The following is a 23,019-nucleotide window of genomic DNA, read 5'->3' on the forward strand; positions in this document are numbered from 1 at the left end:
AAGCTACCATCTGTGCAGGTACTTCTACACACAACGCTCTTTCTTCTCCTTCTTTCCTGGCGAATTCCTATGTACCCTTCACAGGCGGGTTCCAAAATCCCGTGTTCTTTTTTTTTTTTTTTAATTTTATTTATTTATTTGACAGACAGATCACAAGTAGACAGAGGTAGACAGAGAGAGGGAGAGGAGGAAGCAGGCTTCCCACTGAGCAGAGAGCCCAATGCGGGGCTCGATCCCAGGACCCTGGGATCATGACCTGAGCCGGAGGCAGAGGCTTTAACCCACTGAGCTCCCCCCCCACCCCCGCTCCCCAAAATCCCGTGTTCTGATGAGCTTCATCTGTCGTCCGCGGGCTGAACTCTTAACTCCTCAGCCTGGGTTTCCCTAACCCTACTTGGGTCCCTTCCTTGGCCGCAGCCCTGGCTTTGAAGGCTGCAAGTGTCTGGGCAGGAACCGTCGTCCTGAACAGTGAGGGGCTCCTGGCGACTGGGCCCAGAGCTGAGGCCACCTTAGCACCAAGGCACGTTTCTTGGATAATCAGGGATTATCTGCAGCCGAGTCATGGAGGCAAGTCCCCCCAGGTGAGCAGAGGTGCCCAACCCGCCTGTGAATTCTCGAAACTATCCTTCCACCTGTCCGCCCACCATGCGCCCATCAGAGCGTGTACACAGCCGTCCGCGGGCTACCCGCCACCAAGTCACCTTCTCGCGGTTCCTCTTGGCCTTTTAGCCACAGTTCGTCCACCATCCGTCCACCCACCGTCCATCCGCCTCTACACCCAACGCTCACCCATGCAACCCCCACCCCTGCATTCACCCATTCACCCCTCCCGCCTACCCACCGACCTACCTCCGGACCAGCCGCCCCTCCCGAGATCCCTGCCCATCACTCAGCATTCACCCTACCCTCTTCCTTCCTCTCTGTCTCAATCTCACCCAGAGCTGGGTGTAGTAAGACACCCAAGAGGAGTCCACAGGTTGGCGGGGCAGGAGGGGATCCATGGGCTTGGGGGACAGGACTGGCTTCCTGGAAGAGGTGATGGTATCTAATGGAGGGCCTGATGGCCAGGCAGGAAGCTGAGAGGGGCGGCAGCAGATAAACAGGGTACGGGCCCTACGCGGTGCAAAGGCTGGCAAGTGGGAAGTGCGTGCGTGTGTGTGTCTATGTGTGTGTGTGCCTGTGTGTGTGTGCATGGGCACCTGGGTAGCTCCTCAGCATAGCTGGGACGAACGTGGCCTCGCCTTGCTCCCACACACCAGGGCCCTGAGGCCCTACCGGGCGTCTCCATCCCAGACTTCCCTCGCTTCCTCCTCTCCTACCTCCTGCAACTCCAGTCACGCTAGCACCGGGCCTCCTGGCCCTCTGCCGGCTCCGGTTACCTGCTCCCAGCCGGGCCACCAGCTCACAGCCGCAGCTCCAAGCGCTCAGCTCAGACACCCGATCAGCTCTGAGAGGGCAGCCGCCCCAGGGGGCCGGGGATGAGCAGAGGGAGGAGACAGGCGGGCCGTGAGGCTGCCTGCTGGCCAACGAGCTCTGGTGGGAAGACACCCTGCTCTTCCGACACCCCCACCTCTCTTCCCCGGCTTTGCCCTTGCTGTTTCTCCACCAGGAACGCCCCTTCCGTACCCCATGTCGCTCCGGAAAGGCTCACTCTCCCCATCTCATTCCTACTCACTCTTTGGATCTTTGCTGCAGCACCCCCTCCTCCAGGAAGCCTTCCGGGATGTACCCAGGCTGGGTCAGGTGCCTCCTCTCAGCTCCCTATGGCTCGGTGCCCCTAAGGCACCTTAATCACACTAAGTCACCATCTGCCGCTCACGGGTCTGTGTCCACCTCTCGCCACAAGGTGCCGCCCTTGTTCTCCAGTGTCTCCCCCGCACGGTTGGTGCTCAACACGTTTCTTAAATGCATCCTCAAGGCCACCGGCCCCAGTGCCTTTGAGCAGGCTCTTAGCTGGTCACCTGTCCTGCCGTGTGCAGACTACCACCCGGCTGGATGACGCCCCGGTAATTCGGAGCGGCGTTCAAGCCCCTACGTGGTGAGGCCCCACATTGCCCACCCCCACCGCCCCCGTGCACGATTGCCCTGCTTTGGTGACTTGATTCCCTTCTGAAATGTGCAGCGGAAAGAGCCCCGACTGGAGCACGAGTCCTCTGTCCCCGTGAGGGACGTGGGGAATTCAAAAGGGGCGCCGGTTGCTTGTGCCCCTCACTTTAGAGCTGACTGGCGCACTGTCCCGCGGCCGGCAGCCCGTTTCCCGTCACCGGGCGACGCTCCGAAGAAAGTTGCCTTCCCTTCGCCAGCACTAACGATGGCGCCCGAGGCGTCAGGCGAGGCGCACGCGCCTGGGAGGCAGAGGCCGGGCGCGGAGGGCGGACGCGACTCCTCCCCCCAGCACGTCCCGCCCTGTTTCCGGCGGAAGCGGCCTCAACAAGATAAACTTTATTGTTCCCGTCGGGACGGCGAGGATGTCGGTGAATTACGCGGCGGGACTGTCGCCGTACGCAGACAAGGGCAAGTGTGGCCTCCCCGAGGTGAGCTCGGCCCGGCCTCCCGAAGGCCGCCCGCAGCGCCGCGGGCTGGGCGGGGTCGGGCAGCAGCGGGGCATTGTGGGAATATCGGGAGGCACTGAGGCTAGACAATGGGAGGGACTTCCCGGAGAGGAGGGGGCGGGAAGTGACGCCCCCTGCGCTCCCGGGGACCCGGACGCCCCCAGCCCCCCGTCGGCCTGGCCGGACCGAGGGAGGCACCCGCGTCGCGGGAAGTCCCGAAGTTCTGATGAGGGAAGCGCGCGAACGCCGTTGCAGGCGGAAGGCTCGGCAGGGGCGAAGGCGGGGAGGTGGGAAGAAACACGCTTGGGGCACAAATTAGGCGCGAGGTTTCCAGAGCCGGGACCGCAGGGGCCGCACGTGCCAGGCAGGGGAGCTGACACTTTATCCTGAGGGTGATGGAGAGGGGCTTCAGGTTGGATGGACGTAGATAGTTTCAGCAAAACCCCTTCTGCTGCTCTAGGACTTGGGGTGAGTCACTTCCCTTCTGGGTCCCCTAGCCCCTCTGTAAACTGGGGGGAAGATCGCCCCATCCCCTAAAGCCTGGTCCGCGCGTTCTGAGGCGTTTAATAAGAGCCTCAGAATCCCTCCCGAAGCCCCTCTTCTTCTCCTCCTGCCTGGCCCTTGATTAGTCGCTTGATTCCACAAGCATTTATTGAGCACCACCTATGCACCAGACACATTCTCATCCCTCATTCTAGCAGGGAGACAGACAAGGAGAAAGTAAATATAAGTCCGATGACGGTAAGCTTCAGGGAGAAAAGCAAAGAGGGCGGTGGTGAGGAGAGCTGGGGCTGCATTGAAACCAGGGCCCAGGAGGCATCACTGAGATCACTTTTCTTTTTTCAATTTTTTTTTAAAGATTTTTTAAAAATTTATTTGACAGAGAGAGATCACAAGTAGGCAGAGAGGCAGGAGGAGAGAGAGGAGGAAGTGGGCTCCCCGCTGAGCAGAGAGCCCCTCATGGGGCTGGATCCCAGGACCCTGAGATCATGACCTGAGCCGAAGGCAGAAGCTTAACCCACTGAGCCACCCAGGCACCCCCTCAATTTTTTTTTTTTTAAGATTTTATTTTATTTATTTGACAGACAGAGATCACAAGTAGGCAGAGAGGCCGGCAGAGAGAGAAAGGGGGGGAAGCAGGCTCCCCGCTGAGCAGAGAGCCCGACGCGGGGCTCGATCCCAGGACCCTGGGATTAGGGCCTGGGCTGAAGGCAGAGGCTTTAATCCACTGAGCCACCCAGGCACCCCCTCAATTTTTTTTTTAATTGTGGCAAAATCCACAACATAAAATGTCCCACCTTAACCATTTCAAGTACACAGTTCAGAGGCTTAGAAAACATCCACACCATGGATGCCTGGGTGGCTCAGCGCCTGGGTGGCTCAGCGGGTTAAGCTTCTGCCTTCAGCTCAGGTCATGATCGCAGGGTCCTGGGATCGATCCCCGCATCGGGCTCTCCGCTCAGCGGGGAGCCTGCTTCTTCCTCTGTCTCTGCCTGCCTCTCTGCCTACTTGTGATCTCTCTCTGTCAGATAAGTAAATATCTTTTAAAAAAAACGCCCACACCGTCATGCAAGCACGCCGCTACCCTCCATCTCTAAAACCTTCCATCTCCCCACACGGAGACTGTCCCTGTGAAGCACGGACTCCCCACCCCCTACCTCAGCCCTGGCTCCCACTCTCTCCTCTCTGTCTCTGTGAACAGGACTTCTCTGGGGCCCTCCTAGGAGTGGGGTCCTGCAGGAGGGGTCTCTCCGGTCTGGCTCCTCTCACTGAGCCCAGTGTCCTCAGGGGTCCCTCCATGTCATGGCAGGTGTCAGGGTCCCTTCCTTTCTTCCTTTCTTTTTTTTTTTTTTTTTTAAATTTTACTTATTTATTTGTCAGAGAGCGAGCAAGCGAGAGTGAGCACAGGCAGGCAGAGAGGCAGGCAGAGTCAGAGGGAGAAGCAGGCTCCCTGCAGAGCAAGGAGGCCGATGTGGGACTCGATCCCAGGACGCTGGGATCATGACCTGAGCTGAAGGCAACAACTGAGTCACCCAGGCGTCCCGCACATTTTAGTGATTGTAAATGATGCTGCTGTGAACACAGGTGTGCAAATGAGATGATTTTTGAGCCAAGAGCTAAAGGAGGTGAGAGAGGAGCTATGTGGGTAGTGCTGTACCCTCTGCCTAGAGCCTGTGCAAAGGTCCTGAGGCAGGATCAGGCCTGGTGTGTTGGAGGAATAGTGAGGAGGCATGTGTGACTGGAGGAGAATGGGTGAAGGGTAGAGGGGGCAGGAGGGGAGGGTAGATAGTGCAGGGCCTCCGGGGAGGGCTTAGGCTTTTAAGGAGAGCTTAGGTTTTTAGGCTCCCTAAGGATGCGGGAGCCCCAGGGGGCTGTGGACAGAGGAGGGACATGAGGATAAGCTCCCTTTTCCAGTGGGTTCTCTTCCCCCTACTACCCCCCACCCCCGGGCAAGGCGGGGGAATCCCAATCTGTGGCTAGTGGCTTTGCCACTTGGGACACGTTTTGACCTCTGCCTTCTGCTGTGTCCCCTGACAGATCTTCGACCCTCCTGAGGAGCTGGAGCGGAAGGTGTGGGAGCTGGCGCAGCTGGTGTGGCAGTCCTCCAACGTGGTGTTCCACACAGGTGCCGGCATCAGCACCGCCTCGGGCATCCCTGACTTCAGGTCTGTGGGCATGGAGGGAAGGTTGAGGCAGGGTCCGCTACCGCCAGCATTTTCCCTGTCAACTCACAGAGGCCTGGCCATCAGAACCCGTCCTACCGCCTTCCCCTGGGATGTTGGGGACTGGAAAGACCCCGCCCTTCCAGACAGGTCCCTTTAAGTCATGCTCAACATTCCATTGGTCACTCACACCTCACTGGCCAGAGTGTGGTCACCTGACTATCCCTAGCTGCAAGGGATCCTGGGGAATGTAGTCTTTTGCCTGGGCCCACCATGCGTGCCCAAGTACTGGGATTCTGTTACCTGAGACTATGGGAAGATTGCTATCAGGGGCAGTTGGCTCCATGCTCACTTGCAAATATTTTTCGGTCGGACCTGGTGTCAGGCAAGTGGCTTTAACCATCCCGATCTCAGGCTCTTACCTGTTGACAACGGTGTGCACCAGTGTCTAAGCCCCTCCCTGCTTGGGGCAGCCTGTGTTGGGCAAGTCTTCTTGCTGAAGCGCCAGGGTCTCAAACTGGCACCCCCTAGCGGCCCCTGAAGGCACCGAGTTCGGCACCGTTTTCTATAGGGCAGGCCTGTTGTGTTTATACTCCCTCCCTAGGCCTCATGGGCCCTTAGCCCAGACTTGCAGCGGGAGAGCAGATTCCTGGTTCCGGGAGGAAAGTCACACTTCTAAGGCGTGCTTCCCTCCCACCCCTCCTCCATAACCTGCCATGGCTCCCCACTGCCACACAGGGGAGTTCCCCATACTTCGGGCTGGAAATCAAAGCCCTTCCTGACCCCGCCTCAGGACACCTCTCCCTCGCGGGCCCTGCTGCTCTCACTGGAGCCTCCAGACCACTTCATTTCCCCCAACTCACAGGCTGTTGTCGGTCCTCTAGGCCTTTGCTTACCCCTCCCGCCCGAACTCTCTTCCCTCTCCTCGCACAGCTGAAGAGACAGCTCAGCCTCCTCCAGGAAGCCTTTCCACACTCCCCATGCCCAGGCCCCAGCACCTCCACTGGGCTCCCCCAGCAGGGTCGGTGACCACTTAGGTCCACCCTCCGTGAGATGGAGGCCTCCTTGAGGGCAGGGCCTCGGTCCACTAGGACCTCCGCATCACCCAGCACAGGGCCAGGCTCAGTGTAGCAGCAGGAAATGTTGATTGGAATGAATAATTTTTTGCCTTCGAGCGCCACAGGCTCTCCCCTTCCTCTCCCCGTCCCCTTTATCTCTCCCTTCTCCTTGGTTTTTTTGTTTGTTTGTTTGTTTGTTTAAAGATTTTATTTATTCATTTGACAGAGATCACAGGTAGGCAGAGAGGCAGGCAGAGAGAGAGGGGGAAGCAGGCTCCCCGCTGAACAGAGAGCCTGATGCAGGGCTTGATCCCAGGACCCTGGGACCAGGGCCCCAGCCAAAGGCAGAATTTTAACCCACTGAGCCACCCAGGCGCCCCTCCCTTCTCTTTGTCTCACACACTCTCTTTTGTCTCCCCATCTTTGTCTCCCTGATTCTCTATCTCTCTCTGTCTCTGTCTCTAATGTTCTGTCTCTTATTCCTTACCCCGTTTCCTTGAACCCTAAACTCTCCGTGTCTCCGCCCACCTGCCACCTTCAGGGGCCCCCATGGTGTCTGGACAATGGAGGAACGGGGCCTGGCCCCCAAATTCGATACCACCTTCGAGAGTGCGCGGCCCACGCAGACCCACATGGCGCTGGTGCAGCTGGAGCGCGTGGGCCTCCTCCGCTTCCTGGTCAGCCAGAACGTGGACGGGCTGCACGTGCGCTCCGGCTTCCCCAGGTAACCCCCGGCTCCTGGCCCTGCTCCCTCGGGGCCTCAGTCTCCTCATCTGTCAAGTGAACGGTGATGCCGGCCCCTCCCATGTGAGGCCGCGCGGCGATCGCCCCGTGGAGCTCTGTGAACCAGAGCTGTCATCCGCCGTCACTGCCTCCCGGGCTCATCTTGAGAATTGGGGTCCCCTTTCCTGGTCCCAGGGTCCTCAGGGGTGCTTCCAGCCCTGACCACTGTGCTCTGGACCTCTGTCGGCCTGGAGTGGGGCCCTCAGCCACCAGCACCCGGCCCGCTCCCAAATCTCCCTCGGGGGAGGCCGAGAGGAAGCTGGGCGCCGGAAGAAGTGCTCACGGTTGGGAGCTGGTAGTTGGGTCTTCATACCCGTCTTTTTTACTTTTATAGTGAGTGGGAACACTGTACTAGGGCCGAAAGACTGACCAGGTCTTACCCTTGGGTCCACAGATGAGAGCAGGGGCAGATGTGGACACGAGTCGCCCACCCTTTGTAGGCGAGGGTTGAAGGAAGAGGATTTTTCTCGGCCTCTAAAGGGGAATGAGGCCACTGTCCCCTCCCCTTTTGAAGTGGGCCTGAGTCCCTTTTGGAGGAGGAAGCACTAATCTGCCAGCACCCACTGCACGCAGACAGGAGCGAAATGGATCGCACCCGACTCTTTACCCGGCAGCCACTGCGCACCACACGCTGTTCTAGACGCGGGTCGCTGCGGGCACAGGACAGAAGCCCCTCCCGGGACTTACGCTCTCGGGGCGCAGAAACAGAAGACGAGATCAGTTAGCAAACTGCAAGCTAGGTCAGGCGGCGATCACTGTCAGGGAACGAAAGGGGAAAGTGGGACAGGAGATGCAGCCTGTGACAGGCCGGGGGGGCTGTGACACTGGCCTCGGGACGTGAGGGAGTGAGAGAGGTGGCCGACAGAGTGAGGGGAAGAGCCTTCCACGCCTGATCATTGCTCCCCCAAATATCCCAAAAGTTAGGCACTGCTGTCCCATTTCACAGATTGGGCCTGAGGCAGAGAGAGGTTAAGTGACCTGTCCAAGGTCACACAGCAGGGAAGTAACAGAGCCAGGAGTTGATCCCACGTCCCTCTGCCTCTAAACCCTATGCCCCCGGGACCACCCATCGCCTTAGGTTCTTTGCAAACTGGGGATCAGAATTCCTGTCCTTCAGACCTGGTGACATTTGGAGGTTCCAGCACGAGTGTCGAAGGATTTTGTGAGCGGGATGGGCTGTCCATGTACGGGGTGGGATCAGCCGCAGAGGTTAATGATTCCCAGGCTCGGAGAGGTTGGGCCATCTGGGTGAGGTTGTACAACTATGCTTGGCGGAGTCCACAGCCAGAGGCCCTGGAAGGAAGGAGTCCATTGATCCTATGGTCGAGGGCCTAGGGAAGGCTTCCTGGAGGAAGAGGGCTCGGTGCTCGGCCTTAAGCCTTAGGAACCAGTACCCCGTGCCACGGCGAAGTGTCTCCCTTCTCCTCCCACAGGGACAAGCTGGCAGAGCTCCACGGAAACATGTTTGTAGAGGAGTGTGTCAAGTGCAAGACGTGAGTGCCACGGAGGGTGGGGCGGGGTGCAGGGCATGGGCAGCCCCGGGCCAGCCCTGTGTTCGTGTTCTGTCACCTCCCAGGTCGGGGCCTCGTGAGCCTCCTCTGGCCTGGCCAGAGACCCGGGCTTGGGTAGGGCCTGGGACACGTGTTCCCCCTGGGGAGGTGCGCTCCTCTCCTGCGCCACAGGGCCGATGGCCAGAACGATGGCCACAAACCGGGCGGCTCAAAACAGAAACGGGTCATCTCAACCTGGAGCTAGAGGTTCGAAGTCGGCTGTGGCCGGGCCCGGCTCCTGCTGAGCCCTGCGGGGGGTGCTCCTTCCTGCCTGCTTGTGTCTGCTGGAGGTTTCTCACCGTCCGTGGTGCTCCTCGGCCTGTCGACCCCTCAGTCCGCCGTCTGGCTGGCTTGTAAGGACACTAGTCCTGTTAGACGAGGGCCCAGCCTCCTCCAGTGTGAGCTCATTACGTCTGCGATGATCCTGTTTCCAAATGTGGGCACTCTCTGAGGTATCAGGAGTTGGGATTCCAGCATATCTTTTGGGGGGACACAGTTAAGCCCAAGACAGAGTGTGACAAAGGTATGTCCGCCCGCTCTGGGCAGACTGAGCCAGAGCCCTTCCCGGAGCCGGGGCGCTGACTCAGCAGCCGCCCAGCAAGGGCGGGAGGTGCCCATGGCCACACACAAAAAAGTCCCCAAATCTATTTTGAAAAATTTCAAATCTACAGAAAACTCATAAGAATCGTATGATGAACCGAACTCTGCCTAGATCAGGGCTCAGCAAACCTTTTCTGGAAAGGGCCAGATGGTAGAACGTTTTCAGCTTTACGGCCCAGAGTGTGTCTGTCAGGATGACCGGCTCTGCCTTCGAGGTGTGAGCGCTGTGTTAGACACCATGGGAAGGAATGTGCGTGGCCGTGCGCCAATAAAGCTTTATTCACAAGGACAGGGGGCTGAGGGCCAGATCTGGTCCTCACGTCCGTAGTCTGCTGATCCCCACGTGGATTTGGCGGTCGTTCCTGTTTTGTTAGTCCTTGCCGGGCTGTTGAGGCTAATTGTCCACCGCCCAGGCCCGAGGGACACGTGTCTCCCAGGAGCTCTTCTCTTCCTCGGCTGCAGCACGTTCGTTGTAAAGGCCACATAGAAAGCCATGTAGGTCACCCAGCCTCGCCCCCCCCGCCCAGCTGCCCAGTGCTCCTGAGCCTTCTGTTTTTGTCCCGGTCCAAGATCCAACCTGGGGTCCCACCTTGCATGTCACTGTCGCATCTCTCTAGTCTGTCTGGAACCCTTCCCAGTCTATTTCCACGCCATTGGCATTGGGGTGCGGCCAGGCCGGCTGTGTTGTGGAAGCCCCACACTTCCCTGGGAGAGCAGCTCAGGCCGCAGGGGAGCAGGGAGTGGGCTGACCCGGCCCCACAGGCCCCCCCTTCCTCCCCCAACACAGGCAGTACGTCCGGGACACTGTCGTGGGCAGCATGGGCCTCAAGGCTACAGGCCGGCTCTGCACTGTGGCCAAGGCGAGGGGGCTGCGGGCCTGCAGGTGAGTGACCCCCCGCCCCGCCCGGACTCCAGGGGAGGGTGCGCGTCTCCGCGCTGATGCCCCCACCTCCTCCGCAGGGGGGAGCTGCGAGATACCATCCTGGACTGGGAGGACGCCCTGCCTGACCGGGACCTCACTCTCGCTGACGAGGCCAGCAGGTCTGACCCTCAGGAGAGCCCGGATTGGGCGGATGGGGACTCGGGGAGAAGCTCAGCCAGCTCTGGCCCCGGGGGCAGTCAGGGGAGGCTTCCTGAAAGAGGCGGTTGCTAGTGCTCTGGGCCTCACTGTCCTGAGTACAGCAGCTACTGGCACGCACCGCACCGAGCTCGTGTTGCGGGCAGGGAAACCGAGGCGTCTGGAGGTGGGGTCCTGCCCAAAGCTGCCCGGCTGGGAAGTGGCTGAGCCGGGGTAGAACCCGAGTCCCAAGGCTCGACAGTCCTGCGCACGTCAACAGCCCTGCTTCTGCCAATGGGGGTCGGGGGAGAGGGGGCCCAGGCAGAAGCGGAGCTGCGGTGGTGGGACTCAGGGCAGCTGGGAAGTCGGCCCAGGCTGCGGGTGGCCCTTGACAGCAGAGGCAGCTGGGAAGGGAGCTGCCCCCTTGCCCCGGGGCTGGGCGTGTAGCAGGGGCACACGCCTGTGGGGGGATAATGGGGCTCGAGCCAGGAGGGGCAGGAGAGCTGTAGAGACCACCGTGCCTGGCTAGGAGGGGCTCCGTCCGACTCTGCCTGCCCGCCCCAGGAACGCAGACCTGTCCATCACGCTGGGCACCTCGCTGCAAATCCGGCCCAGCGGAAACCTGCCCCTTGCCACCAAGCGCCGAGGAGGCCGACTGGTCATTGTCAACCTTCAGCCCACGAAGCACGTGCGTTCTGAGCCCACCCTGACATGCTCCCTGCCCCAGCCTCCCTCCCCTCCCAACCTTGGCCTCAGCCTGACCTTTGTCCCCCGCAGGACCGCCACGCTGACCTGCGTATCCATGGCTACGTGGACGAGGTCATGACCAGGCTTATGAAGCACCTGGGCCTGGAGATCCCTGCCTGGGACGGCCCCCACGTACTGGAGAGGGCGCTGCCCCCCCTGCCCCGCCCTCCCGCTCCCAAGCTGGAGCCCAAGGAGGAGGCCCCCACCCAGCTCAATGGCCCAGCACCTGCCAGCCCCAAGCCGGAGCCCTCCACGGAGTCCTGCACCCAGCACAATGGCTCTGGGCCGGCCAGCCCCAAGAGGGAACGGTTGGACAGTCCTGTGCCGCACAGGCCTCCCAAAAGGGTGAAGGCTGAGGTGGCCCCCAGCTGACTAGGGGGCCTGGGGAGGGTGGGGCTTTTTGTAGAAACCGTGGATTCATCTTTTCTTACTGGTCTCACTTTGTCACTCATACCTGCCCATGGGGGTGGGAGGGCGACCTCAGGGTGCTGATTGCTGGGATCCAGACCCCAGGCCAGGCTCACCCTCCACTGCCTCTCTCTCTAGCTCTGGGGGCCTCTGGGGTGGGCCTGAGGAGGAGCATTTTCGCCCTGGACATGACCTTGGATCTGACACCTGAGGCACTTGCTAGTCTAGGGTCAGGCCCAGCCCCTGACTCAGGATGTTCTGGGGAGGTGTGGCCAGGCCCTCCCTAGTTCTGGCAACAAGAGTTAACTCTCTCTGGCCCTGGGCCCTCACTCCCCATCCCCTGCCTCCCCCAAATGACCTTCACCATCCCTCCAGGAGGTAAGGGTGGGCAGAGCCACCGTTCAGGAGCCAGATTTCATGGTGGCGTGGACAGTAGGGGTTTGCCTTGCCTTTGGGGCTAGAGGGAGAAAGGTGTGTGTACCCAGCTGCCTCCGGACTTCCAAAGAAGTCTTCAATGCAATAAACAGCAATTCTTGCATCTGAGTCCGTGTTTGACCTTGTACCAGGTCCTAGTCCTGGAGAGCGGGGGGGCGGGGGGGCGGGGCAGGACCGCATGGTCCCCTTGCCCCTGTGGAGCCGGCCTGGGCCAACCCCGGCCTGGGGACGAAGGAGGATGACAGTACCATGGCTGGCATTCCTAGAGCCCTCAGTGTGTGATGATGGGCCCGCGTGCATGGTTTCTAAATGTTTGCCCTCCGCTGCCAGGCTGTGAGCCCCTGGAGGCTAGAGGCCCTGGCTTTGCAAGTCTGGTTCGCAGCCCCTGGCACCTGCTCAGAGCAGGTGGGGAGTCACCACGCATGAGCGTCAGACACAGCCGGCTTCTAGCCAGCATCCTTCACTTCCTATGCCTCAGTCTCCCCATCTGGAAAATGAGCAGGGTGGGCTGTGGAGGCCCCCAAGAGGGCAGGTCCCCAGACCTTCCCTCGACACCCTGAAGGGCCCCCAGACAGCTTGGTCCAGGCGTGACAAGCACGGGCCTCGCGACCGCTCTCCAAGGTGCTGAAGGCACTTCCAGGGCCTGGCATGTGGCCTTTCCAGCCTGGGGGTGGGGCTGCACCTCCCTCCGCTTCATGGGCTGGCCCAGCCTCTCCTTCCAGGAGGTAGGGAGCCCGAGACTCTGCTTCGGCTCCCACCCAACGCCTCTTTGTGCCAGCTATGTTCTGTCAAAATACTTTATTAAGGATCTCTGCAAGCTTAGAAAAGTGAGGTGGCTTGGGGCCAGGGTCCCCACGGACTCAGCCGGTTTCTCTTCCCTGTGTGCAGGGGACAGGGAGGAGGCCGGGAGCAGGGGAGGTGTTGGGCCATGATGTCTGTGTATCTGTCTGTCTGTCTGGGTCTGTGGGTCACTCTGCATGTGTCTGCTGGTTCCTTTGCCTGGGTCTGTGGCTTTCTCAGGCTTTGTGACCCTGCGGGCGTCCTGTGTCTGGGCGTGTTCTGTGTGTTTCGGGGTCCCGGAGATTGTGCATTTCCATCCTGGCTCTTCTGCCAGGTCTCCCCTCTCACCCCCATGCCCGTCGTGACTGTCCACAGAAGGTCCCCTAAGCCCAGGGGCCTGAGGGCACATAGAGATGGCGCTCACAGCTCCTCCCCTGCTGCCTCCAATCCCACTCGCCCAGAGCTGAGCGCTGGCTCAGGCGCAGTCCAGCCCAGCAGGGTGGCCCCTTTCAGCTTCTCCATCGAGTTGTCCGGGGCTAGTGTCAAGTTGTCCTTGGCGAGTGTCAAGTTGTCCTGGGGGAGGGTCGAGTTGTCCGGGATCAGAGTCGAGTTGTCCAGACCCTTCGTCAAGTTGCCCAGAGCCGACATGCCCCGAGATTTCCAGTCCACCGTGGGGCTGCCTGGAGACCCTTCCTGGGATGTGCCATCCTTGGACCGCGGTCCTGGGGCCTCGGAGCCTGGTGTGACGTCGGGGGCCACGCGGGAGGCAGCGTCGTTGTGCAAAGTTCTGGAGAAAACTGAGCGAAGGTTGGGAGGATCATGAGGGACAGGATGGGAGACTGGCATCCCTCTCATCCCTAACCCCAGCCTCAGAGAGTGGAAATAAGGGGGTCTGCTCCCCCACCCCCCAGAAGCCCAGTATAGGGGCTTGCGGAAACAAGGGGACTGTACCCATGGTGCACCCCAGAAGGGTTTTGAAGGCTGAGCATCTCAAACCCACCTACCTCGAACAGGTGCGTAGTCTCCGGTGTTCTCGGCTTTGTTGGCGACGAAAGGGCTAATGGAGGGCAGGACGATGAGGGCAAAGGAGAACAGCAGGACCTGGCGGAGACGGGGGAGGTCACCCCATCCCTCCCCCCACCCCGTGAGCAAAGAAACCAAGGCCCAGATGATGGGATCGTGCTTGAACTGGGGCTCAGGCTATGATCAGCTCCCTGCACAGTCCCCTTGGCCAAGGCCAAGGACCCCCTTTATCCTCGGGACCAGGACTTACCGCTAGGCAGGTGCCGGTCTGGGCCGATTTGCTGGTGGACTGGACGACAATGGCCTGGAGTTTCTTCAGCTGCTCCAAGAGGGACCTTATTGGGAATGTGCAGGCCTTGGCTCAGCCCCAGGCGGTTGTGATCTGACTCCCATCTGTTTCTGGGGTCTCCCAGCCTGGCTGATGTCTGAACCCCATTCATCTCTCATGGCCCCATTGGTCTTAGAGTCCCGGACTCTCCATCTTCGCTTCAGTAAATCTCCCTGAACATCCCCGCCCTGCATCCACTCACTTCTCGGCTCCCTGATCCAGGCCGCCATCATCTCTCACCAAAACTCCAGCTCCAGCCTCTATTCTGGCCCCCCTACGGCCCCTCCTGCCCTCCTAGGATTCATGCTCCCAGCAGTAGCCGGATGGAACTTTTCAAATATAAGTGGGCTTCTCTCCACCCTCCCAGGGCTCCCCCCTCCCTGGGTAAAAGCCCAAGTCATCCCCATGGCCCCTAAGGCATAGGCCGCTTAGGAAGACCATCCCTGTCCCCTCCCCCCCTCCTCCTTCTCTCTCCCTTGCCCACTCTGCTCCAACCACATGGGCCCACATATTGTTTCTCCAACACCCCAGACCTGGTCCTGCCCCAGGACCTTTGCACATGCTGGTTCCCTCTGTGCCAAGGGCACAATTCCCCCATGTCTTCTCAGAGCTGGTTCTCTCTCATCCATCAGGTCTCCTCTCAAAAGTCACCTTATCTGACCTCCCTGCCTACAACAGCCCCCACTCGCTGTCCAGTGCCTTGGCCCTGCTTCGCTCTCCCCCTCAGTGACAATCACTATTTAAAATAATCCTTCACATATTTTCACTTGTCTTAGTATGTCTCCCACTAGACCATGAGTTCTGTAAGTCGGGAGATGGTCTGTCTGTTTAACCTCGTGGTTCCACTGCCCAGAAGAATGCCTGGCACAGACAAGATACTAAATAAATGTTAAGTAGATGACTGTCCCTCTTACAACACGTGCAGTCCTCCAGGACACTGTGTTTCTAGCCTCTGGCCATCCGTGGGCCATTTCCTCCTCCAGAAACACCCGTCCCCAAGTCCAAGTGCCCAACTCTATGCAGCCTGCCCCCTTCTAGGTGGAGCCCATAACCCCTGCTCTGCTTTGCCATCACAAGTTTTTCCCCCACACGGTTCATTTCTCCTGCGAGGGACTCTGGGGGCCAGCTCTCCCCGTCCTCTGCCACAGCAGGACCAAGACTCACAGGTTCTGCTTCTCGAGATGCAAGACCTTCCTCTGCAGCTCCTGGTTCTGGGCTGTGCAGGCTGACATCCTGCAGGGACAATGTCACAGTGACATTCAGAATATGCCTGTCACCAGCTGGTCCAGCTGACCTCTCCCTGAGAGGCCCCACTTTACAGGCAGGAGATCCGAGACCGGAGATGGGACATCACTCATCCAAAGTCACCTGGCAAATCTGTGGATGGGTCAGGATTTGAACCCAGGTCCGCCTCACTCCTACATCCCACATCTGCATTGGTGTGGGGGTTTCCCTCCAGCCCGTACCCCCAGGACTGGGAACAGAATGCCAAACTTGGGCAGCGATGCTTCCCGAAGAGCAAGGAATAGGATGACTGGGAGTCCACGGAGGACCAAGTTACGATCCTCACCCTCCCCGTGAGCTCAAGTCACTCTACTCTCTGACCTCAGTCCCCTCACCTGTAGAATGGGGCAACAGTTACCTATTGCACAGAGTGTCTGGGAGAACAACATGAAACAAAGTTGATGAGGGGTTTCACGGATGGCATCTGAGGAGCATCACGATGGTGATCTGTCCGTCTAGGGACCCCAGATCCAGGCTGGCGCCCCACCTTTCCCACCTGCATCCATCTGCGAGTGTGGTATTGGCCCAGACCACTCATGGGATAGTCTGGTCTTGGCATTGGATCCAGGGAAAGGAATAAGCCCCCCCACAACCCCGCCGAAAAGCCCTCCTTCTAAATAACTCACAGGGTAGAAAAGAATCCATGATGTCGATTAAGGAAGACCCAAGGACCCAATGGTAATGTCAATGGAGCAAATCACAATGAGCAAGGGGCAGCCGACGCAGGGCGGCGAGGGACAGACCCTTCCCAGCCTTCCTCCAGCTCAACAAGCTGGAGGCACACGTGTTGAAAATTAGCAAAAGGCCAACAGAACAAACTCTCTTCAAAATAAAGCACCAAGGAAGAACATACTCAAACCAAGGGCAATAAGAGTGTCGAATCACTGAACGCTACCGCTGAAACAAATCATACACTGTCCGTTATAGAAATGAATGTTGGTACATTAAAAATAACAATAAAGCTAAGAGCAGAAATGGGAGAGCTAGAACACAGAAGTACAGGTAGACGGGAGGAAGGCCAGAAATCCATTCTCCGGCTAGAATAAGTGAATAAACAAGTTTCTGGCAAGATGAGTCAAGAAGATGAAGGAAAAGAGAAAGCCCAAATGAACAGCATATTATTAAAATGGGTATGACAAAAAAAAAAAAAAGGTAGGGGGGCGCCTGGGTGGCTCAGTGGGTTAAAACCTCTGCCTTGGGCTCAGGTCATGATCCCAGGGTCCTGGGATCGAGCCCCGCATCGGGCTCTCTGCTCAGCAGGGAGCCTGCTTCCTCCTCTCTCTCTCTGTCTGCCTCTCTGCCTACTTGTGATCTCTGTCAAATAAATCAATAAAAATAAAATAAAATAAAATAAAATGGGTACGACCGCCTACAGCACAGAGTTCAGCAAACTAAGAAGAGACCACTGTGAACCAGTTCATGGTGGTCCATTGTCATGGACCACTTCCCGGAAGTGGAGGACAGCCCAAAGCTGACTTGGGAAGACACAGAACACCCAAATGGACCTGTAACACCCCGTCGAGTCAGGCCCGGGTCAGGAAGTGAGCGAGCGAGCTCGTTACGCTTCTGTTAGAGAAGAGGAGGCTGTCCCCTTACGTGAGTTAAGAGAGAGGTGACTGGATGACACTGGGGGACAGTTTTTCCGTTGAGGAAGTTCTGCCAAGAATGGTGTCCCCTCTATCCTTCCCATCACACACCCCTGAACACCAGGGATGTTCAGACCAGGGGAGGAAGCAAATCACCATCTTCAGGCAGAGAGTCAGAACAAGATGGGTCATACATTCTCCTTTCTTTGTGTTACATATTCTGGGGGATAAAGGGACCCCGAGGCTAAGCCCCTGCCATCTCCGGGCATCTTTCTATCCTTGCAATTCACGTGAAAAATAATTTCTCCCCGAGAGCGGAAAAAGCCTCTCATTTTGTCAGCCCCCCCAAAACTGTGACCTTAGTCACTGTTGCATCCCTCTTCCTGGCCTCTGTTCCCCTCCCCCACGTGTGGCATCCCAGTCCCCCCCAGCCTTACCGAGTTTCCAGGCCGTCTATATATTCCTTTTTCTTTTTCCGGCTCTCCTGGGCTGACTGTTTGTTCCGGATTTTCCGCCGGATTTTTTTCAGCACTCGTTCCTCGTACTGCGCAGTGACAAGGGAAGGAGGGTCCGCTCTGTTGTCTGGACCCCTGCTCTCTTTCCATAGGAGCCCCCCACCCCCAGACCCAGGGATCTGGGGGGAGAGTCCAGGAGACCCCTCTAAATTCATGCAGAGTCTGCAGGGGGGCTCCTGGGTCCTGATGGTTTTCTGGGATCCCAGTCCTAATTAGGAACCTGCGCCCAGACTTTGCGCACCGGGGCGATGGCGCCACCTTCCGGCCGCGCCGGGGAACAGCGCTTTCCTGGGGCGTGCAGGTGGGTCCCGAGTGGGTCGCAGTGGGCATGGCAAACCCAGGTCGTGAGTGAAATCAGCTTGGGGGGTTGGGGGGGGTGGCTGCGGCGAGCTATTGCCTGTGGCGGTGTGGGGGTACGGAGGCCACAGTCACGGAATTCTTGCGTGAAAACTCCCGGCCAGAGACATTCAAACATTCCTACAATGCAGCACAGCCCAGTGGGAGCCTGTCTGCAGGAACGGCTGGCCTGCGGGTCACCCCCTTTGTGAGCTCCGGCTTGCAAGGGGCTGTATGATACAGCCTGAAAGGCCCAGGAAGGTTCCCAGCGCCCAAATCCGATGCTGCCTGGAAGCCCGTCCGACCCGCCCACCCAGCAGGCCTTTAGGATGCATTTCCCAGCTCCAGCCACAGCCACGTCCTGACGTTCTCGCGCAGGAGGCGCACAGGTGAGACCCAGCTGCAGGCAGTGGCACGAAAGGGGGCGGGGCCTGGAGCCCGGGCTCACCTTGGTGAGGGGCAGCTGGGTGGGCAGGGTGAGGCCTTCTTTGGCCAGAAGCTTCTTCTCGTCCTCTGTCAGCACCAGCTCCTGGCAGTGCTCAGCCCCGGGGCGCAGCAGGTGGGGGCCTGCCACGTGATGCTGCTGCTGTGGGGGAAACGCGGACAAGGCGCTGGGGGCGGGAAACCGACAGCCTCCAGGAGACCGAGGAGGGACCAGATTTGAGAAACTGTCCATCGGTCTGCCGTCGGTCTGCGTGGGCACTGGGGCTCGAGAGCCGGCACCAGCCCCCTGAGCCGGGAATTGATCCTACAGATACTCTCACCGCGGACAAACCGCGGACGCACAGACTTTTCATCTGCTTAACAGCCATTTGACAACCATGTATTAAGCACCTACTGGGCGCCGGGCACTGTTCTGGGTTCTGAAAATTCACAGCAGCGCTGTCCGTAACAGCAAAGGGCTGGACACAATGGGGATAGCTGACAAAGAGGGGACAGATTAAATAAGGTATGAGCCAGGTGATCATGGAGGGGAGGTGTGAAAAAGGACAGGGGCTTCCCCATATCAAGACCTAAAGCAATCACCAGGGTAAACTCTCAAGTTAAAAAAGTAAAGGGGCAGGGGTGCCTGGGTGGCTCAGTGGGTTAAGCCACTGCCTTCGGCTCAGGTCATGATCTCAGGGTCCTGGGATCGAGTCCCGCATGGGGCTCTCTGCTCAGCAGGGAGCCTGCTTCCCTCTCTCTCTCTCTGCCTGCCTCTCTACTTGTGATTTCTCTCTGTCAAATAAATAAATAAAATCTTTAAAAAAAAAATAAAGGGGCAAAACCAGTGTAAGTGTGGGATGGTACTTATGTCAAGCTTAGAAGGAGGAGGGGGGTGAGGAGGAGAAGGAGGAATCCCTTTGAAAGGAATCCTTGGAATCCTTTGAAAGGGAGGTGAGGTGAACCCCCGCCCCCACTCCACCCCCTGCGCCTTTTTGTGCCTTTGGAACTGGGGCTGAATGATTGCATTTGCCTATTTTTAAAAAGTGTTTAACTAAATTTAAATTATGAAAGATAAACATCAGAAAGGAAAGAACGTTGTCATCTGAGTGGCAAAGTCTTAGAAATGTCACCCAGTGGAATGGCAGACTCCAGAATAAAGGTACAGATTGGGGCAGTCTGTCCATCCTGAGGGTCAGTCCCCACTACCCAGAATTCCAGGCCATTGATCACTGGTTCCTCATCTGTGAAATGGGGGCACTAATTGGGTCATCAGATCTGGTTTCTGGGTACTCAAAGCCCTCGGAAAGACAGATGGTCCTGGGTCTGTGAGCAGGAATTCAGTAGGTCAGCCAGGGATCGAGCCAGCGGCTTCTGTGTGACTTAAGGCAAATTGCTAACCCTCTCTGTGCCATTTCCTCAAGAGTAAATTAATGTAACAAGAGCCCCAATCTTTAGCATTTCTGTGAATTAAAAGATGATACATTGAAAGCATTTAGAAGAATGTCTGGCCTATAGCAGATACTTGGTTTTAGCCTTTTTTAAAAAAATATTATTATCACTACGGGAAAGTGCCCTACCCTGCGTGTGACTCAGTTTCCCAATCTCTGAAATGGAGGTCCTGGGACCCCATGAAGCCCTCTGAGCCCCGATGCTCTGGCGGGGGGTGGGGGTGGGGACTGCTCACCAGGTCGGCGGCCCCGCTGCCGGAGAGCAGGAGATCTTTCACTGTGAGGTTGCAGCACGGAGGCTGGTCGGCCGGCTCAACCTGCTCCTCGGAGCAGAGGTCCGGGCTCCACATTTCTGACCAGGGCAGATGGGGACAAACCCAGGGAAAAGTCAGGTGGGGGCCTCTGAGTGCCCAGCTTCCACCTGCTGCCTCCAGAAAGGCTTCCAGGATTGACCACATGTGCTAGGAACTGGGGGCACAAACCCAAGGCCTGGGCTGAAGGAGAGAACCCCAGCTGGTGCCTCCATCTTCTCACTGAGGGAAATTGGGAGCCTGATTCCCCGGGGCACTGCTGAGGGACCCACTGCCGGCCCGGGAGGGAGCGGCCGTTATTGCCCAGGACTATAGACTAGGTCTCCAGCCAGAGCGCCTTATCTCCCCCTGGGGGCAGGGACCAGGTCTAATTCACCTCAGGTGCCCTTCCACCTGGCACCTATAGGCAGGCTGCTCCCCAGAACGCAGACTTCTGGGTTACACAGCTCTTGGTTCGTATCCTGGCTGGGCAGATCTGTGTGACCTTGACTGAATGACTCAACCTCTCTGAGTCTCAGTTTTGTAAAGTCTCCAGTGAATCTATTAAGTACTCCTGCCTCCTCGCAAGGCTCAAGGGACAAAGGACACCCTGCTGGGGGGTGGGGGGGTGTCTTCTGCATAAGGCTAGTTTTCCCCAGATCCAGGAGGAGCATCCGGAGGCCTAGGGTCCTGTGACCTCACACGCTTTCATCGAGCATTTCCAAGATCCAGGCATGGGAGGTTCAAAGATGAGGCTGACAAGGTGGCGTCTGGGGCGGGAGCCAGTCTGCCAGGGTTACAGCCCAGCTCGGTGGCTCTGACTCATTCCTAAACCTCACCGGGAACGCCATGTCACCATCTGGGGAATGGGCCCAGGACAGCATCTCCTTCAAACGGTGGGTATGTGCCAGCCCAGCGCCCAGAACCGGGCAAGGGTGGTGAATGAAGACGCGGAACCTACCCAGGTCTATGGCCACAGAGGCCTCCAGCACGGGGGCCACTGGCCCAGGGGGACTGGCAAGGCAGGGGGGTCCGGGATGGTAGGAGGGGCAGAGCCCCTTGGCTGACTCGGCCGCATGGCAGCTGGTGGGGGAGGCGACTGCCCCGCTGCGTGGAGGGGTGTCCGGGGGGTCGGAAGGCAAGTCTTCAGAGATGCCACTGTCACTGGCTGCAGGGGACCAGATCGGGGAGCTGGGTGCCGAGTCTCCGGAACCCAGGATGGAGTTTAGGAAATCGTCAGAGTCTGGGCCTGGCAGGACCTGCTGGGACAGAGACGGAGGGTGAGAGTTAAAAGCCCTGCGCTTTGTTCTGGATCGCTCTGTGACTCCGAGCAAGCCACAGATCCTCTCTGGGCCTACCTTGTCCTTTCTGCAAGACAGAAGGGGCTAATGCTCCTTCCTCCCAGGGTTGGTGAGCCTGAACACGATCATGCAGCCTGGGTGCCCCCCAAGACACAAGCCCCGAGTTTGAGCTGGAACCCAACCCCAAACTGCTGTGCGACCCTGGACAAGGAACTATCCCTCTCTGGGCCTCAGTTTCCTCACCTCTAGGAAGAAGCTAATGTCACCTACTCCTTAGAGTAGCTGAGAGGTTCAACACAACGATGAGCTTTGTTAAAACTGAGCTCTGAGGGACGCCTGGGGGTCTCCGTTGGTTAAGCAGCTGCCTTCGGCTCGGGTCATGATCCCAGCATCCTGGGATCGAGTCCCACATTGGGCTCCTTGCTCGGCAGGGAGCCTGCTTCTCCCTCTGCCTCTGCCTGCCATTCTGTCTGCCTGTGCTCGCTCTCTCTCCCTCTCTCTCTCTCTCTCTGATAAATAAGTAAAATCTTTAAAACAAAACAAAACAAACAAACAAAAAACTGAGCTCCGAGCCCTAAATGCTTCCCCCAGGAAGTGGCGCTCTGGCTCTGAGGCCCGGTGTGTCCTCACCTGGTCCTCGACGTGGTCCCAGTCCTCACCCAGCTCCACGTGTCTCAGGATGCCATCCTTCTGATCAAACAGGAGATCCAGGAGCTCCAGGCTGCCGATAGGGTCCAAGGGGCAGCTGGAGGAAGCCATCTGGGGCAAGGAGGGGACAGGCGTGAGGAACCCACGGCTCCCTCTCCTCCCACCCCCCATCGGCACGCTGCCGCGAGGTCCGGGCGGCTCAAACCGAACCCCCCACTCGGCCCCCAGGCCGGCCCACCCTGCCCCTGGCGCTCCCATCTCCAGGAGAGCTGTGCTGCTCCCACAGGCCCTCCCAGGGCCGGCGAGCGGATTTCTTTCCAAGCTCTAGACAGGTGCATGCGTGCGGGGGAACCGCCGGGTCAGCTCCTATGAAGCTGATGAAACCAGCGCCCTCTTCCCTCCCGTCCTGCCCAAGTGCCCCCTTCCTGGAAGAAAGACAAGAAGAGCTCCGGGATGGAGGCATGAGTTGGGCCATTCCGTGCTCTCTCTGGGCCTCAGTTTTCCCATCTGTCTAATGGGGGGTGGGGGGTGAGGCTCCTTCCGACTCTGGGATCTTGGGAGGGTTTCCTGGCCTCGACCCCTCCCTCCCCCAGAGCCCCCCTGACCCTTCCTCTCCCAGAGCCCCTGGCAGGGCTCACCTTTCCAGCTGCTAAATCCCCATTCATGAGGCCGGCCGGCCGGGCCTCCCACTGCCTTCTGAGTGTGCTCTGAGCTGGGGCCTCACCCCACCACCAGGAGGGCAGACTCTGCTCCGCTCCTCTCTGCAGCTCTGTAACCACCCCCCAAAGATGCTGGAATTGTATCGGGAGCTCCTAGCCCATCCCTGGGTGCTGATTGGGGAATCGGTGAGATGGACAGGGCTAAGGGCCAGTGACACCAGGCCAAGCTGGGGGAAAGGGAGGGAAGACCGTTATCTTGATGTTTTGTGCTTTTCTAGCCGGCAAGAGGCAAAGGCCAAAGTCTGGGGTGCCTCAGCTCTGCCATGACCTCTCCCCTACTTTCAGGGACTGTTTCTCCTCTGAGTCCCAGGATGTAGGTCTCCAGGAGAGCCCAGGGCCCCTGGCAGCGTCCTGTCCAACCGCAGAAGGGAACAAAACCAAGAAAAGGACATCCTAGGCCTTTGCTGGAGCCGTCCCCTCTGCCAGAAGCTCCCTTCCCTCAGGAGCTAGCAACCTCCCAGCCATGCTCCAAGTCCTCCCCA

General features: G+C 58.7%; 2 protein-coding genes across 12 annotated transcripts; one reads left to right on the forward strand and one right to left on the reverse strand.

The window, feature by feature from the left end:
• Positions 1–2,438: 2,438 nt before the first annotated feature.
• Positions 2,439–11,961, forward strand: SIRT6 (sirtuin 6). 8 transcript variants are annotated; one of them, XM_044254542.1, is made up of 8 exons: positions 2,439–2,534; positions 5,091–5,218; positions 6,815–6,997; positions 8,490–8,549; positions 9,994–10,089; positions 10,167–10,247; positions 10,828–10,951; positions 11,041–11,961. In XM_044254542.1, exons 1-8 carry the CDS (start codon positions 2,469–2,471, stop codon positions 11,380–11,382), a joined length of 1,080 nt encoding a protein of 359 aa, XP_044110477.1. In that variant the 5' UTR covers positions 2,439–2,468; the 3' UTR covers positions 11,383–11,961. The 8 variants fall into 8 exon arrangements, with proteins under 8 accessions (XP_044110477.1, XP_044110480.1, XP_044110483.1 ...); XM_044254545.1 differs by having other exon boundaries at positions 9,824–10,089; positions 11,041–11,173; XM_044254548.1 differs by having other exon boundaries at positions 10,793–10,951; positions 11,041–11,173.
• Positions 11,962–12,651: 690 nt separating this feature from the next.
• Positions 12,652–22,483, reverse strand: CREB3L3 (cAMP responsive element binding protein 3 like 3). 4 transcript variants are annotated; one of them, XM_044255453.1, is made up of 10 exons: positions 22,457–22,483; positions 21,801–21,929; positions 20,831–21,128; positions 19,816–19,931; positions 18,154–18,291; positions 17,292–17,398; positions 15,149–15,217; positions 13,907–13,991; positions 13,638–13,734; positions 12,652–13,430 (listed from the first exon to the last, which is right to left on the reverse strand). In XM_044255453.1, exons 1-10 carry the CDS (start codon positions 22,481–22,483, stop codon positions 13,054–13,056), a joined length of 1,443 nt encoding a protein of 480 aa, XP_044111388.1. In that variant the 3' UTR covers positions 12,652–13,053. The 4 variants fall into 4 exon arrangements, 3 of the variants coding, with proteins under 3 accessions (XP_044111388.1, XP_044111389.1, XP_044111387.1); XM_044255454.1 differs by having other exon boundaries at positions 18,154–18,285; positions 20,831–21,131; XM_044255452.1 differs by having other exon boundaries at positions 20,831–21,131.
• Between the last annotated feature and the right edge of the window lie 536 nt (positions 22,484–23,019).

This window comes from Neovison vison, chromosome 6 (assembly GCF_020171115.1).
Source record: "Neovison vison isolate M4711 chromosome 6, ASM_NN_V1, whole genome shotgun sequence".
In the NCBI taxonomy this organism is placed as follows: Eukaryota; Metazoa; Chordata; class Mammalia; order Carnivora; family Mustelidae; genus Neogale; species Neogale vison.

Excerpts from the sequence above, each read along its gene's own strand:
- CREB3L3 (XM_044255452.1), bottom strand. The coding sequence starts at position 22,483 with ATGAATGGGGATTTAGCAGCTGGAAAG. Across the intron at positions 19,932-20,830 it reads CTCTGTGGCCATAGACCTGG|AAATGTGGAGCCCGGACCTC; the intron begins GTAGGTTCCGCG and ends TGCCCTGGTCAG. Across the intron at positions 18,292-19,815 it reads GCAGCGGGGCCGCCGACCTG|CAGCAGCATCACGTGGCAGG; the intron begins GTGAGCAGTCCC and ends TTTCCCCCACAG.
- SIRT6 (XM_044254542.1), top strand. The coding sequence starts at position 2,469 with ATGTCGGTGAATTACGCGGCGGGACTGTCGCCGTACGCAGACAAGGGC. Across the intron at positions 10,090-10,166 it reads AGGGGGCTGCGGGCCTGCAG|GGGGGAGCTGCGAGATACCA; the intron begins GTGAGTGACCCC and ends CCTCCTCCGCAG. Across the intron at positions 10,248-10,827 it reads CTCGCTGACGAGGCCAGCAG|GAACGCAGACCTGTCCATCA; the intron begins GTCTGACCCTCA and ends TGCCCGCCCCAG.